The 17,716-nt window shown below is 38.8% G+C and overlaps 1 protein-coding gene across 8 annotated transcripts in view; it reads left to right on the top strand.

Moving 5' to 3' along the window:
* Positions 1–17,716, top strand: part of AKAP13 (A-kinase anchoring protein 13) — a 334,648-nt gene that overhangs the window by 266,872 nt on the left and 50,060 nt on the right. For all 8 annotated transcript variants that reach the window (XM_057725147.1, XM_057725148.1, XM_057725149.1 and 5 more), the window contains 3 exons: positions 9,284–9,323; positions 11,096–11,228; positions 17,170–17,338. In XM_057725147.1, the coding sequence (XP_057581130.1) occupies positions 9,284–9,323; positions 11,096–11,228; positions 17,170–17,338 (342 nt within the window). The remainder of the gene's footprint in view (positions 1–9,283; positions 9,324–11,095; positions 11,229–17,169; positions 17,339–17,716) is intronic.

Below are 17,716 nucleotides of genomic sequence, written 5' to 3' on the forward strand. Positions count from 1 at the left end.
GAGTACCACATACTCTTCACCTGGAGCCTCCAAATGTTATCTTAACACTTACTTTATCCATCTCACTCCTTGTCTTAATTGCTTTTCGTCAAGATTTTTCTGAAACACTTGAAAGTAAGTTATACACATAATGCTCTTAGGTCTCAAAGATATTTTCTTGTATTACCACAGTACAGTTATCCAAATTTTATCCAATACTGGTTTCCTGAGCTCTTCAAAAATGTCAAGCTTGTGAAGGACAAAGAGAGACTGAATTACATTTTTAGTTAGTTAAGCACATGCCAAAAAGATTACAGCCAGAAATGAGTACTGGAGCTGTATGTGGATTCAGGGTCCATGAGCTATGACGGTTATGTAGAGATGTCTGGCATCCACGGGCACAGAGTGTTTGCAGAATAAAGATGCTCAAAAACATATTTGAATTGGATCCAGATATTCGCTACAGAATGGTTTCTGTGAGAAACCCCACTTTTTTTGTTTTGTTTTTAAAATAGATTTTTTTTTTTCATGAGTAGTTGCAGTGTGGGATCTTGATATAGAGATTTAAATTCTCATCAAAGAGAGCATGACACATTACGTTTTTGCTGAAAGAGCATGTATTCAGGAGGCTGAAGCAAAGGGCAATAAACCCTCCTGGTGTTTCTGGTGTTTCTTCAGCGTCCCCTGATACATAACTCATCTTAAAAGAGTTGAGGACAGAAGTAGCTGCCCTGCATTAATGGGATATTCTGCCTAAATTCATGACTCACTAGAGGCCTAATTTTAGTTTCCATGGTGGAGTTAAGGCATAATGGATAATTCTATTAACTTTGTCCTCATGTGATTAGTACTGCAAATTCCAGTCTGGCCTATTGGACTAAAGGTGCCTAATAATGACGTTCTCCAAGATAACAGGTACAGCCTCACAGAACCGTGACTGAAACAGCTGTTCCTTTTTTTGTTTGGTTTTGGTTTGGTTTGGTTTTGATTTGGCTTTGTGTTAGTGGTTTTGCTGGTATAGGACAAAAATTACTATAACAAAGTAGTTTATAGTAGCTTTGAACCCGGAGTACTAAAACTCAGTAACCACAAAGAGACAGTCAGTGAGGCGATTCAGCTCTGCGTCCCTCCTCCTGTGGCCTGGTGGAGGGCCTGCTCCTATAGCAGCAGCTACCCAGTACCAACAGAACGTGGCCCACAGAGAGAGCGTTTTCCAATGTTTTTTGACGCACTCTCTTGCCTCATACATGGAACACTTCATTATTTTTCCTCCAAAAAGCAAGATGGTTTTTGACCATGCTTCCAGTTGCTAGCCAGACACTCTGAATGATGTGGCTCGCCCCCAGGAAACACTGTCCTTGAGCGCCGGAATCTCTGGCACATCTTGTTGCTGAGGACTTGTGGCTCAGCTCACTGAGGGGGCTGAGATCAGTAGCTGACTGCTGTCGTGAGTAGAGCTTGGAGCAAAAGTTCAGCCCTTTTGTCGAAGTAGAACTCCCTCATTCTGATTATAATATACCTTTCATGCAGATTTGAATGATTAACTAGCCGCACTTACTTCCCTAAGTTAGCAGGTACTGTAATTGGAGGGCTCAACTCTAATGACAGTATTTCTCTGTAGTCCCTCCCCATATATGATTAAATTAATTTTCCCAGATGTATTTTTTTATTCTGCTCCAGAAACATAAATTTTTTGCAGATGTAAAAATTCTGGTTGTTAAACAGAAGACTGAAACTTCTATCTTGCATGCTATGCCTGTAATCCTCAGGGTAACTGGATGGTGCTCAGTTTGCCACAAATACAAGTCTTCATTCCAAATCCCTTAAATACTCTGCATGATTCAGTTTTGGTCATGGTCTTCCTTGCTGAAAATATAATAATTAAAACCTGCCCAATGGTTTTAAAGCCTAAAGTGTGTGGTACACTTAAGATATTTTAACTAATGCTTTATAGTAAGCACACTTAGTGGCTTTGTGACCTTGGGTCCTTGAACTATATTAAACAGGGCTAATAATATGATAGGGCTTAAATGTGAATTTATTTAAAATTCACATTAGCATGTGTCCTGGCTTACAATGAGCATTTGTCATCATTAGGGAATGAGTGAGTTCACAGTGTCCAGGCAGTGCCAGGGTCCGTTTTTCTCTGACCAGAGTCTAAGCAGTGGTGAAGAAACTAGAACATGGTCCCTCATTGTCGTTAAGTGGCTGTGTCTTATGAGCGTGCTTGTCGAGGGACAGAACACTTCCTAAGAGCTCAGCCTTGTCTCACTGTTTCCCAGCTTTTACGTGTGTTCTAGTTTCTTCCTTGAAGGAAATTAGCTGCTTAGCCCACAGACTTTCACAGCTGTTACCATTTGAGCATTTCCAAAAATGTGTGTCCACCAAGCTGTTGTCTGGAATGTCCTGTCACTGGGTCATTGGCCAGATTAGAAAAACAGACAAACTCAGCATTATTCCCAAACCAGAATCTGTTTCAAAAATCCATTGGTGTAGAGGAAAATACTGAGTAAAGGCAACGACTAAAACATTTCTGTGTCTTTTTCTGGGGTGGAAAGTAGACGGCAACAGATGATTAAGGAACCGTAATGGGCGGGAAAGCTGTCCTAGTCCATGTCTTCCATTTGCTGTCTTGGTGGAAGGCATCTTGTTGGCCCATCTTTTTAGGGAATCGGAATAGCACTGACGCTACCTGTATGGTGTGGGAAAATGCCAGGGAGGACTGCCCTCAGAGAAACTGCTCCAGGAAGTCTATTCTCAGCTTATGATTGAGTGGAGACTCCCGGCCTGCCAGGAGAATCAGATGTTTTCTTAGTAGAGCTTAGAAATAAACTTTATCTTTGCATATGTGGAATAATTCAGTTATAACAGTTGCTTAACCAGACTGTTTTTTTTAACTTTTCACTGCTTGCACCCAGAAGATGCTTACAGACAGTAAACTATTTGATTTGGTTGTATCCCTGCTAAGCATATTAGTGGTGGTCAGTTTAAAAGGAGAACAATACCCATTACCATTTAACCTCTTGGGCTTCTCAATGAGACTTCATTTGCTCTTCGTTTTGCAGGGTTTGTTATCACAAAGAATGGTGTTCACAAATGGCACTTGTCCTTGGGATCATTCTCAGACCTTCACTCATGGTGTGTGAATTGGCCAGGTTCCTGTGCATGCCTTGTTGCAATACTAGCTTGTAATTGTATAGCTTTCATTAGACTGCAAAAGCTACGTGGGTCTTAAGAACTGAACTGTGGCATTTACGTATGTAAAATGCACCAGCTCTTCAAAGCTAAATGATCCGTATGACCAAAGATCAGGGTGAACCTCTGGAAAGTTAGGCATTGATGCTAATGAGGATATTTTATCTCTACTTTCTGTGCTTAGTTTCTCTCTCTTAACTGGACAGTGGGATGAGGCTTTTTTGGAATACATTTATTTTCTTAGGGTAGTTCTGTTTGAAGAAGATAACATTTGACAAATTTAGAACGAAATTCTAAACGAAAATTCAGAACGAAAATTCAGCCAGGCAAATAGATTTTTTAATATTGGTCGTTTGATTAAATTGCAAGGCTGGAATATATGCATAATTACTGAATTTGAGTATGCTATAAAATTGAATCCCTGTGTTAGCAGAACAGTCTTGCCATATATGTTGAAAATACTCCTTATTCATACAAATAGGTTTTTCTTTATAATCTGTGATCGCGTGACAAAAGAAGGGGATACTCTTAGATTTCGGGTGATAAGACAGATCATTTTCACTTCCTAAATTTGCTTTACACTTGGAAATATTCTAGAACACACATTGAAATAGTATCTTTTGTACTAGTCTGTTGCTGCGTAAAAAGCCAGTGCACACAAATTTGTGCCAAGAGTTCTTTGATCTCTGTTACAGGCAGTGGCTGCACCCTGCAGTCTGCCATCACTTAGCATTTATCTGGGGTATGGAGTGGCTTTTATGTTGGGTAGGTACAGGGCTTTTTCTTTCATTTTATTTAGGATATTGAGCTTCCAGAAAGCCTGACAAAAGGAAATTCACTTATTAATTTGTTTGTTTATTCAATAAATATTTAAGTACCTACTCTTTGCTAGGCGCCAGGCTAGACAATGGAAGGAGAGGGATGAACTTCCAGATACGGTTCCTTTTCTTACCACACTTAAGCTGACGGATATGAGAACAGTTGAGTGTAATGGAAGATGATAGATAAATGCAGCAATTGAAACAAATGTTGGGTGTTTAGGAGCCTCTGACTTGAAGGATCAGAGAACGCTTACTGGGGAGAAGTGATACCAAAGTAGAGACCAAGAGGACACTAGGAATTCACTGGGTGAATTAGTGTGTGGAAAGCTAGACTAAGGAATTTGGGCTTCTTGTCTGAGGGCAGTGGAGTAATTTGAGTTGATTAAATCGATTAATTGATTCAGACACTTCAGAGAGACCACACTGAAGAAAGTGTTAGGGAGGAGGGGCTGATAGAGCAGTAGAAGGCTACTGCAGGATTCTCATGAGAGCAGATGGTGGCTTGAACCAGGCCATAGAGCAGTAGCAGTACGAGAGAAGTTGATGTTCAGAGAGTTCTAGAAGACAAAATCAAAAGAGCTGAGTGATATGATAAAAGGATTCAAGGGTGGTGCCCAGGTTTCTGTTCTGGATAATTAGTTAGATGTTAGGTACCACTCACCAAGGGAGGGAATAAAGGAGGAGGAACAGGTTAGGAGAAAGGGGGTAAGTTGATGCATGTACTTGTTCAGTTTGAGCTGCTGTGGGATATCCACCCATAGGTGGGCAGTGAGATGAATGAGGCCTGAATTCAAAGGAGAGACCTGGCTTGAAAATAGAAAGTTGTGAGTCACCACTACATCACATGCAGATTGTACTTGAAGAGGCAACAGTGTATGAGGAGGTTTGGGGTGAGCAGGAAGAGAGCCAAATACAGAATCCTGAGGAACACCACCACTCCAGGCGTTTCCTTACCTTGCAGGGAAAAAACTCCAGCTGTAAATGATGACTATGAAAAGTAATATACTCTTGTTTTCATAATCTAACAAGTGCATATTTGTTGGATGAATTTCCTCAAGCTGCATTAGAACTCTGCATATTCAGAAATAAAGATGAAAATGTGAATACATTATGTTGTCTACCTGGACAGCCTCCCCTGGAATCATTCAGGCCAGTGACATTATTCTTGGCTCTGTGGGTCTTAGGTGCCTTTCACTCTGTTCTGGTATGATCTGCATGCTCTAACGTCTTCTGTCAACCCACTCCTCAGCACAGCAGCAGATGCAGCCAGCAAGGCAGATCTCCTTCTCCGTCAGCATCTCTCCACTCCTCCTTAAGTCTAAAACTCTCTTTTCTCTTGGCTCCTCTTATTCCAATGGTGAGGAGGAGGAGTTGCATAGTAAGTAAGCAACTTTGGGGTCCAGTGGTTGTTCTCCAGGGTTTGACCAGCGCTGAGAATGCTATAGGCTTGTTACTAAGAAATTGGGGGACTTTTAACCCCTTGCATGTCGTCATTTCTAAATCATTCGTCTTCATGTTTTGCTTTGAAAATTAATTTGGATAAAACAGCAAAGTTTTTGTTGTCTGTACACTGCCAATGCGGACTGATCCAGTGGCCTGATTCCAGGCCCTGAGACGTGATCTCAGAACAGAGATACCTTCAAAGGCATTAGGGGTTCCAGTCCCACCTTGTACCTTTTGTAATGCTGAGTACTAATTTCACGTAACTTTCCACTCGATGATGTAAATTTCATTTTCATTGTTTTGCTCTTTTTGTCTCATGGAACAGATATCTAGATATTGTCCATCAGTGATATTTAAAAGCTAGCGTTAAACATTTTTCTTCTCACCTTTCAGACAGTTTCTTTTTTGCTTCATCCTTGTCAGGGTGAGGGGGTGGGTAGTTGGCTTTTGACCGCGCTGTGCTGCTTGCGGGATCTCAGTTCCCCAGCCAGGGATTGAACCTGGGCCACGGCAGTGAGAGCCCAGAATCCAAACCATTAGGCCAACAGGGAATTAATTCCCCCACCATTTCTCTAATACCTTTTCTTTGAGGTTAAACCACGTGGATTATTGGGAAGGAGGAAGTTAGTTATTCCCTTCCTACCTTTTCTCCTTTGGAACTTTTTATTTTTCAACCTCTCACTACACTGTAGGTTTCAGGTTATTGTATCATAACTTGATAATATCAGTTTAAAAACTTTACAGGTATCAGTTTTAGTGAACTTGGAGAGGAAATGAATCTCCACCCTGCCCCGAAAATCACTATTTGCAAGTGTTTAAGATTTCTAGACTATTCCGAGGTTGCTTTTTTTTTTTAATTTTATTTATTTATTTATTATTTTTGGGGGGGTACACCAAGTTCAATCAACTGTTTTTATACACATATCCCCATATTACCAAGGTTGCTATTTTTAATGGAAAAATTACTTCTAATATACAGTTAAATAATGAATTGTTTTCATTTCATGTAATTCATATGAGTCTCAGGCAGTTACAGTATCCATATGATTAATCATCCTAATTCCCTACCATTTGCTTATTCCAAGTTTTAGCAATATTTAAGTAATTATTTAATATTTAAATATTAAAATTTAATGCTTAAGCAATATTAAGCTCAGGGTGACATTTTTGCATTGTTCTTAAAGGAAAGTGGCTTATGCACAAATGAAGGGCTTACATGTTCAATACTTTTTTCACAGTTAGAAGGCATTTGGTATAGGCACACAAGATATTCACTCTATATCAGTTGTCATAGGAAGGAAGTTGTGAACCTCTATCTACAACTTTGAGTGGTTAGAAATTCTCAAGGCTGTTTCATCTCAAAGTATTTATAATATGCTGGGAAATAGATTAGCACGGCAAATAAAAACGAAGGTCCCAGTAGTATTTCTTCTACCGCCAATATAAAATTACAACTGGTTATTCAGTTAATCAGGGCTGGTTACTCAGTTAATCCAACATGATGTAATCATAAAAGTATAGAAGCTTGAAGAAACCTTTGAATCAAATATCCAGCATTCCTCAGAATGTGTTCCTTAAACTCAGAAATACAGTGAGAATTATGGGGTAGGGGAAGGAGGAAGAAAAAGAAAGGGCTGGTTCTTGGCCATATAAATTTAGGAAACTGCTTTAAGCAGGTTTGAAAGGCTAATGTGCACATTGTGAATTTCCAGGGCAGTGTTCAATATGCTTTGTTTCCCAAACTTATTAACTATGTAACCACGGTATGTGCACAAGGATGTATAATATCTCATGAGACAGGTGTTCCATGGAGCACTTTAAAAACACTGTAAGAAGTATTGACTGTGTCCATCCAATAGTTCCAATCCTGGAATGTTACTGAATTAGGTCTGCAGGTTATTTCATGCCCCCCCCTTTTTTTTTTAAAAAAAAAAAAAGGTCTAGTTGAAATATGCTATTTACCTGCAGCAGTACTTCATAGGCTAACTTCAATGACAGATTTCTTTGCTTTTGTCTGTAATTACATCATGGAAGTAACATTGGTTATGTCATATTCTTAGATGCTCTGAAAACTTGATGACACTAGAAATTTCAGAGGCATTGATTTTAGAAACATTGGTGAATTAATCACTGTTTTCAGAACCACATCTGAGAGGTCTTAGTCAGTGAATTAAAATATCTTTCAGCAGCAAAAAAGTTGGAAATCCTTATAGGAGTCATAGATTCTCCCTGTATTCAAATCACACATTTGTTACATTTTTAGTTTATTTGACAGAAACTTTCTGGGAGCATATTCTTGGCCAGGCTCTCTGCTGGTTGCTGTTTTTCTTTATGGGTTTTATTTTTACTTTGTTCATATTACTAGGGTAGTAACTTACTAGGTAATTGATTAAGTGTACAGCAGAACCCTGGCAGCCTGAGAGAATTTAATGCTGCTTATATCATTTAAGGCTCCTTGAGTGGAGAAATTTCTAAAGCCCCCAATCTAAACTGTACTCTTGATTTTTAAGTAAATTAAAGCATTCTGAATTTAAAATGCTGATAGTTTCACACCTAGATCGTGAAGAGCTGGAGCATAGATCCCAGATCTTATTCTTAATCTTCATCTTCCTCTTCTGGCTATTGTTACCATGCATTATAAGTGAGATAGAAGAAGAACCCCAAATAAGTAAAAGGAAAAACTGTAGAAGGCAATCTATTGAAGACTTAGAATTCATTTTTAAGTTTCTTATGCATTATTTCCACCTGTTGGCTGTATGTTAGTTCTAACTTCAACTTTGCGTTTCTATTCAGAATCTGGAACAATTTGGGAGTTTTTAATAGTTCCAAATGCTGGTAATCTGGTGGTGGAACATTTTCAAATCTCTATCAAATTAAAGTTTTACTCACAGTAACCTCAAGGAGAAAGGGTGTGTTTTGTCCACATTATAACAGTAGTCTATCTGGAATCATACACAGAAAGTGTTTCTGTACCCAATCTCCTAAAACTTGGAAACCATTTATCATTGTGTGATTGCGGCCATACCCTCATCTAAGTCCTAAAGTAGCTCAACCTTGATTAACATGTCGTACGTAAAATAATGGCATTGTTTCTTCTGTGTTTGTTCTACTTACTGCCCTATCTGACTTAGCCTTAGATGTAATGGCTCATTTCAGTTTGTGGTCTGATAGTTATGGAAGGAGGAAAAATGTATCTGCCCTACTCATTTGATCAGTATCAACCTGGAAAGAACCTTAGCATCTGTTTTATCTTCCTTATTTCATAGATAAAGACATGAAATCCAGAGATCTCACCCCAAATTTAGTGGCAGGGCCTAGAGCTTGTAAGCTGCTCTGATGCTCTTTCCCGTTCATCGGTTCATGTCTAGGAACGCTCAGTAGTAGACCTGTATTAGCTAGATTTTTAGTATAGAAATATATGAAAGCAAAAGTAACAGCATACAGAATATGACATTTAATTTCCTATTGTATATTTCTCCTCTGACATCATCTCAGGAAGATGTCCTGTGGACCTTCATAAGAACAGGACTTAAACGTGAATTTGAGCTTTTTTTTTTTTCTTTAAGTTGATTTGGGGTTTGTTCAGTTACTTGAATCCTGTATTAAAATTATTTTCCCCATGGGAAATTCACTCCCTATTACTGCCAATTTCCAGTTCTAATTTGGGGGTTTCGTTTTTAATTTTCCCTTCTTCCAAACCCTCAAGAGGAGAAGGCACCCCGCACTGGCTTTCAAAGGCTGTTTTTGCTTTATCTGTGTCAGTTGTAAAAATGTGGAACATTTTATCTGTTATCCAGGTAAAATCCTTTTGTTCTAATCCTTTTTCTGCCATTCTTGTTTTCTAGATTCACGGCCCTTCCACACCAGCGCTAATCTGACTGAGAGGTACTATACATTTATTTATTACTCCTTTTCCCAAGATGAAATGAAGGGAATCTGAAATGTCTTATGGCATTTATGCAGACTAAGTTAATTGAGCTCATTGGAGTCTTACTTTCTTGACTGATAAATTTGGAATAATCGTTAGAAGTGGTTTTGTAATGAAGGCTATATCCTTTTTAATTAACGTTTTGAATAGTTTTCCACCTTTATTCTTTACACCATCCTAACGATAAAGATTATTGTTTGCATTTATTCACATAAGGATACACTTATATTTAAGTTTATGAACTTTGCACTCTGCTTATTCCTAATCTTAGGAATTTTTAATTTTTAATTCCTAAGTCTAAGAACATTTTGTTTCATAATTTGTGTGTGTGTGCGTTCATGCAGTATTGCTGCCTTCTTAGCCATTTTAAGCTTTAAAACTATTTTCTTCTGTATGTATTGTTATGGTACACACCTCTGTCCCAGTGAGCGAATTGGTTCTTCACTTGACAGCAGGCAGAAGTTTGCTATTTCAACTCATTGTTTATTTTTGTATTTCTCTTCTTGAGCTTATGAGATTAAGTATTCTAAGTTAAGCATAACTGGGGTTCTGATTGTTGCCCTGCAGTGTTTTTTAAGTTGCCTTCCTTTTCACAAAGGCATCAGTTGTGACACAGTAATCCAGAACTCTCTCCATGTGAGTGCACTTCTGTGCGCTTCTGTCATATTTTACTTATTCTTCATTCTTTCTAGAGTGGTGATTTTCACACCATTTCCCCTTTATCTTAGTAATAGGCTGCTTTATATTGTAAACAATATTTTGCATATAAATAGACTTTAGCTATTGAATAGGACCCTTATGGTCCTGCTTGTCTGCCCTCTCACAGAGGCCCTTGAGGCAAACGCTACTTTTCTATGGAAAACTTCTAACATAACTGTTCGAGAACACCTAGGAAAAGTAGTTTGAATAGATTTCTATGTAATAGATGATGTATACAACTATACATAATTGTATATGTATACAAGTTGTTATATGTACAAGGGCTTAGCATTCTTTGAGGAAATCAACCTTTGTGAATTTCCTGGGGTCCAGACATGCCCATCATGGATGGACTTAAAATATAGGCATCCTAAACAAGTAGGTCAGTACATCTGGATCTCTGTGAAACTTCTAGAATGGATCTTTCTACACTCGGCATCAATTTTGCCTGCTGTTCAGTATAGTCCCTCCTAAAATTGGGCATAGCTGAATTCACATATTGATTGTGCAGTGTGCCAGAAGACTAACAAAGAGGTGTAATCTCTGCTGTTAGGGAACCTGGATATGCATTAAGTCATAACAATTCCTTGGTTTGCATCACATCTATGGGTTTCTTTTCAAACACCTATTTAATGCAAAGAAGTTTATAAATTGGGTGCTTAGATTAAGAGATTTCAGATAAAATAATTAATGAATAATTGATCTTCAGACTCTTTCTAACATCAGATCATGAAAACCCATTAGTAAAATACTAATAACTGATATAAGAAAACTTAGCCAAGTTTTGGCAATAGAGCATGAGCATTGTGGTGTGCTTTGTTCTTGGATAGATATTATATAAAACCATTCAGCGGCCTCTGTCCACCTCTTACTCCTTTTCCCATTTGCTTGTGAGTATATAAGTTGGCTGTGATTTGTAGCTAAAATAGTACATCACAGTGATGATTACAAAGAATTATATTTAGAGTGTTTTCATTCTTAAAAATCAGCATGTGTAATCTTTTAAAAAATTCTCCTTTTTTCTATTTAGTATAACAGAAGAGAACTTTAATTTCCTGCCACAAAGCCCCTCCAAGAAAGATTTTGAAATAAAGAGTGGAACAAAAGTCAGTCGTACGTTCAGCTACATCAAGAACAAAATGTCCAGCAGTAAGAAGAGCAGGGTAAGTACCATCATGGGCGTTTCTGTGTGACCACCTCAGCCAGCCCTCAGTAGGCTCCAGGCACAGCCTGCACAAGCCTGCAGACTAATTAAATGCTAGGGATAGGTGGAAATAAGTTCAGAGACTCTGGCTGAAATAATCTAATATTTGAAGAAAATGAACAGCAAGAAAAATAACAGTAAGAGGCAATACCACCAATTGAGTTTTTACTAAATGCTAAAATTCTCCAAATGTTATCTCATTTAATCCTTCCTACAACCCCATATGGTAGATATTATCTCCCTTTTCTAGGAGTAAGTTACCTTACCTGGGGAAAATAAGGAAATAAAAATTACCTGCAGTAATCCCATGTAGAGATAACTACTCTTCTAATATATTTTTAGTGTATTTTTAGAAAGAAAGAAAGAACGCATTAACTTTCTTATACCGATTCCCAGTGCTAGACCAAAAGATTCCGTTTCAGATTAGTGGGGGAAAACTTTCTGCTTCGCACTTCCCTACACTCTGTTTACCCATTGAACCTCCAGCAAGATAAGTAAAACAAACAAACAAAAACAAAACTGGGAATCAGGGAGTTCTTGCACAGGAATACTATATATGCATGTGTGCTATATGCATACACACCGGTATATACATGCTTAGTTGGAAGTACGGGAATAAACAAACGTTGGACTCAACAGTATCGTTGTAAAAGTGCACGCACACCACCGCCCCTGCCAATACAGGCTTCTTAGGCCCTTAGTTAAGTGGTCTGGTACTTAAATAGAGCCAATGTACTAAGTTTTGTAAATAAGATTTCTTTCTTTTAGCAAATACTACATTTGATCATCACTCAGATAAATTTTTCCATAAAAGCTGCCACCAGAGTTGTGTTTTTTCTTCATGTCTCTTGCCCAAGTAGGATGGACAGAACGTGGGCAAACCGGCACAGATGCAAAGAGTCTAGCAAATTGTTTCTAGAATAGTCACCTATTTAAGCATTAACTTCATGGTTAGCCTTATTTTATAATTCAAAAAAATTAAAGAGAGCAGAATGCTTACCATTACCCTACATACGGCAGCAAGGCTTAAAACAGAGCCGTGTCTATCTTACTTATCCCTGCTGGCTTGGGCACGACACTGGTTGGCATCAACAGAAGAGGATTTCTTTGAAAGTTGAGTGTAATTTGCCCGAATATTATTGAGTGTCTTCTGTAATCAGCATTCTGCTAAGTGCTGACAGAAGAACCAAAGCACATAGTCCTGACCTTGAAAACTTCAGATGTTACTGTTGTTTTTTATTTTGTTTTTAAACTGTGGAATCTTTTCTTCAAACTTTTAATTGGAAAACCAGTATAAATTGGATATAAATTCCCCTTTCCATCCACCTCCCTAGTGCCACCAACTTAAGGGCAGAGCAGTGAGTACAACCACTGATCACATTGACGAGGTAATACAAACAGATAAGAACGAAACGATGTAAGATGCAGTTTAGAAACTGGAACCTGGCCTTTAGAAAACTCTCACACCAGCAGCCTCCAATTTTTACAAATTGAAGCACAGAGAAGTGTGCTTCAGGTCTCAGACTAGATCATATCTTGTGATCTGACTTTTAGAAAGTATTACTCTTCATTTCATGTTCATTCTTCAAGAAGAGTGAACTGTTACTGCACAGTATCTTTCTCCTTTAACATTTTAATAACCTCAAAGGATTGGAGTTTGCTAGTAGGGGGTTGAAGAGAAAGGGCAGAAAGAAAAGAAGGTAGGTGTGCGAGTACAGGCTGTCATCAGTGGCAGGACAGCATTAGTTGACCTGTCACCTCCCATGTTCTCCTTTGTCAAAGTGACAACACTCTTTTGCAATGAGACTGCTTCCTCTTTCAGGCTTTTGGCTTCAAGATTTGATCTCTGGGGGCTTGTGCTATCTCTAGCAATGGAAACTCACAAACAGTTACAAATCTGTAACCCTGGATTGCAATCCATTTCACATTATCAGGGGTTTAGATGCCCCAGTAGCCAAATATATTAAGAAGCTTGAGTCACCTTTGATCATTGTTACTAGCTCACTGTAAATAAGGTTGTATTGTACCTCCATAGGATAGCTCAACTTCTGTCAACGTGCCAAAAGGTAGTAAGAAATAGGGGACATTGAAGTAACACATTTTATGTTAGGTTGCATTAAATCCTTTGTCTTTATTTGCCATTGTACCCACAGGAGAGCTTTACCATTGAGAAGTGTTTTATTCTCTAAAGGAGAACACAAAAATAGTGAATATTTTCTTGGTGTGATGATGCTAGCTCTACTGCTGCTCTTAACAGTTGAATAATGTTACTTCTCCATAATGCTTAAAAAATGAACATGCTAGCATAGAGGTTAGCACTAGTTTTTTTATGTTAATTAGTGTAAGCACTTTATAGTATATGTAGTATGCTATATGTATAACATAATATACACTTGTGTGTGTGTGTGTATGCGTAATGTGTATATTCTCATACCTGTAGCCAGTATTTGAGAAATTTGAGGGAAATTGAGTGCTGAGCTTGTATATGTCCTTTTAAGAATTCTCATTAACTGGCACGAGTTATTAGATAAATATGTTGAATCTTTTTTTGAAAGAGGGAGAACCTAAACAGGAAGTATAACAGGAAGACTGGCAGTTTCTGCTTTTGTCTTTCAGTATATTCAAGAGGTAGTACTGTTTCCTGCTAAGTAAGTTTGCTTGCTGCAGGGTATTTAAACACTAATATGCATAATGTCTGCATTCACAAAGGGAGTGGGATGGGCCTCTTTAAACCGTCCTGTCACACTGATTTTCTTTTTTCTAAGCTTTCCTCTTTGCAGACAACTAGGAGGTGGTTAGAGATGTTTGAGACCGATTCTTAATCTGAGTTGAAGTAGACATTTCCGGATGCAAGGATCAGATTTCTGCACAGTTGTTAATATACCCTGTGACTTTGTAACAAGACGTTCAGCTTCAATTCCCAGTTCCTGTGATGTGTCTAGAAAAGAACTAAATCCCTCCACCTTTCAAAGGTGCCGACTAAGGTAGAATAGTGTTTGCGAAGGCTTAAATCAGCGTTAAATATCATTATCTTGTTCCTTCTTTGATTAAAGACCTGCAGTGTGACAGTTGCTTAATCACAGCGTGCTTCACAGTTTTCCAGGGAGTTCTCTGATTTTTTTTTATTGTAATTACTTGTCTAAAATGGTAGGTCTAGAAAAATGAAAAAAAGCATTTTCCTTCATAATATCCTAGTGTAGTTGTTACCTGCATTTTTCTTTTTAAATGTTTTTTAATTTCTGTTTCCCCAGCACACAGACTTAAAGCATTTTGGCAGGTGTTAAACAAGGAAAAGTCTTCAGAAAACAACCAGTCACCGCCTTAGCGCAGGCAACTTCACTATGAAGTTTTCTTTGGAAATGTATTGCTTTTTATAAAATGAGCACATCTATTTAAATAGATGTGTTGCTTAAGTTCTAGTGTTAAAAAGTTGGCCTCAGTCTTGCCAGAGTTCCCATCTTGCAACTTAAGTACTATCCACACACACACTGTGTTTGGGGGAGTTTGTTCAGTTTCATGCCCCAGGTCCTTTGTAACTAGGGCTGTTGGCTGTACTGGCAGCATGCAAATAGTTAAGCTTGTCTTAAGGAAACAAGCAGCCTCAGCCCTCCCGCCTTCCCTTTCTCAACCAGTCCCCGGCTTCCTCTTAGGGGTTTTTCTGATGGTTGCTCTAATGGCAGCTCCAAGCTGCCGGGCTCTGCCTCGCAGGCATGAGCCCCTCCTTCCGTGAGAGCACAGTTCCTGGCATGGGGGTCGAATCATGTCGGTAAAATGGGGTCGGTTTCATGAAGCACCCCTCATAACAGTGAGATTCATAGGACCAAAACATGGGGAGGTAAGCGCCTGACTTCTTTAAAACACTAACTGTAATAAATACAGAAAGAGACAGTGGAGTTTATTGTTTGGTTTTGTTTTGTTTTTATCTGTGGAGGAGCTAGTTTGGATTGTTGCAAAGGACGAGGAAAATTATTTCTTATCTGTTCAGATTTGCAGAGCATTGCAAGGCTTGAGAGAATGAGTTAGTTGCCATAGGAGATTTTCTTAACTCTTACAGCATGCTTTTTGTTTTAGCTTTCTTGAGCAAAATGTCAGGTGCTTTTCAGTTTAACATTTTATGTATGGAGAAGCCTTTAGCAAAATTTAGTTAAAAGAAATTATTAGAAAAACTCAATTTTTATTATTGATTTTTATTACAGTTTTACATACTTGAGCAGTTACCAATTTTCACTCAGAACAGTTTCCTGTTTTGTAAAATGAAGTAGTTTGTTTTTCTCCCTTCCTCTCCTATTATTTTCTATAGTTCTAAAGTGTAGCAGTTTGGCTTTTAGAGTTTTATTATATGCATTCTGTTAACTAAGGAGTTTACATGAATCATAAACTTAGCAAATATTCACCATTTCAGTATAGCAGATGGGTTCTGAATACAAAGTCAGAAGACCTGGGTTCTGATTTTAACTGCACGTCGTTTGCTGTGTGACCTTCTGTGAGTCAACAAACCTCTCCAGCCTTTGACAGTAGAGCATAGTGAACAAGAGCTGAGCTTTAGAGTTGGGAGATCTGGAACTTAATTCCAGCTTGGGCAGTTACAGGTTTGTGGCTTCCAGTACAGTATGAGACATCTCTAAGCCTCAGTCTCCTCAAATGTAAAATGAAGACCATAGCTGGTACTTACTTCATTGGGTTGTTATGAGAAAATTCATGTCAATTGTTTACTACAGTGCTTGGCACATATTAACTGTTCAAACTTTTAGCTGCTGTTTATTATCTTGCTCTTTTCAGTTAGAACATGGGAAGCATAATGCCTGCTCACTTGAGAGTTATTGAATCAGATAAAATAATGTATGTAGAAGGCATTGATTCAAAACGTAAGGCCTTTGGCAGTTATCATGATCACTGACTTTGGGATACCTATTTTCCAGGAATTTTTTTTTTGATTACAGCAGTAGCATTGTATGCCCCAGAAAATGGGTACCCCACAAGTCAGTGGTGATGACAGCTACTAGATACAGTCTTCCTGCCTCTGTGAATTGTAGTTCACGGTCCAGTTAGTTTGAAAGAAAAGTATTCATTTGACATTGATTAACCAGCCGAGTGTGTGCCTAACCGTGTTTGTGAAGGACCTTTTCCGGAGAGCATATAGTTGACCCCACTGTCCTTGTCTCCAAAATGTCCTTGACTGCTTGGGGTATTTTATTAATCCAGAATTCGTTAGTATATCTTTACATTTTTAGGCTTTAAATCCCTCCTTCCCCAATTTGAAAATTGGGCCAAAGTTAACATCTGTGAACCTTGAAATTCTAATTAGTAAGAACAGAAAATGTGTATGTGGGGGATAGTTAATATTTCTGGCTAGAGTAAGGGAGGAAACATCAGAGACGTGCCCTCACGTGGGGATATGTGATGGCTGGGAGGCAGTCAGAGGGGAACCTCGAGTCATTTTTCATGCTGCCCAATCATCTTTCCTCTCCCTCAGGTTGGTCCCATCCTTTCCTCTGCTCACTGCCTGCAGCTGGCCCTGAGCTTGTTGCTGGCTTCCCCTGTGGGCTGAGCTGTCGCTCATGGAGGAGGATTCACGACCACCACAGACTTCTCCTCCTCCAGCACCAGAAGCCTCTTTCTCTCCAGTGCTGGTCCTTGGGCAGTGAATATGTCTGTTGGCACAAATAACCAATGAATAAGCCACTGACAGAACTGCTTAGCCTGCGCAGTCCTTCTAAGGTTTTTTTCTAACGTAGCTCAAATGCCCACAGCTTGATAGAAAAGAATTTTTGTCCAGAACAGTGTTCCTAATTTTCATCCAAAACATTCACCAGCCACTGTTGACCACATGCCAGCTGGGTACCCTTCTGAAGGGAAAGCCTTCTAGCATTCAGTTAACTGTCAGTTGTTTTCTTTGGCAGGAAAAGGAAAAAGATAAAATTAAGGAGAAGGAGAAAGATTCCAAAGAGAAGGAGAAGGACAAGAAGACTCTGAATGGGCACACTTTCAGTTCCATTCCTATCGTGGGTCCCATCAGCTGTAGCCAGTGCACGAAGCCTTTCACCAACAAAGACGCCTACACTTGTGCAAGTAAGAGACATGCTTCTTCCTGTACAGTGGAACGCTCTTGGCTCAGAAAAGCTCATTTCTGGTTTCCTGTCCTTCCTCCCCCTTATCTGTTCCTCGTTTAGGGAGAAGTAGCCCTTTTTCTATTTTTCTTTAAACAGCATTGAAGAAATTAAGTCTAGACATATAACATACAGCCTATAATTTTTTCAGACAGCCGAATTTCATATATCCTATCCTGTTATCCCTAAGCCACTGCCTTATTCCAGAAGTCCATGTCAGCATGAAAATGGTCTTATAGCCTCAAACCCTCAAGCTACCTAGCAGTCCCTTGTCAGGTCATATATGCTCATTTTTTACTCTGGTACTTTAGTATATGCTTCAGGCATTGACCAACATCAA

This window comes from Hippopotamus amphibius, chromosome 2 (genome assembly GCF_030028045.1).
Source record: "Hippopotamus amphibius kiboko isolate mHipAmp2 chromosome 2, mHipAmp2.hap2, whole genome shotgun sequence".
NCBI classification, from domain to species: domain Eukaryota; kingdom Metazoa; phylum Chordata; class Mammalia; order Artiodactyla; family Hippopotamidae; genus Hippopotamus; species Hippopotamus amphibius.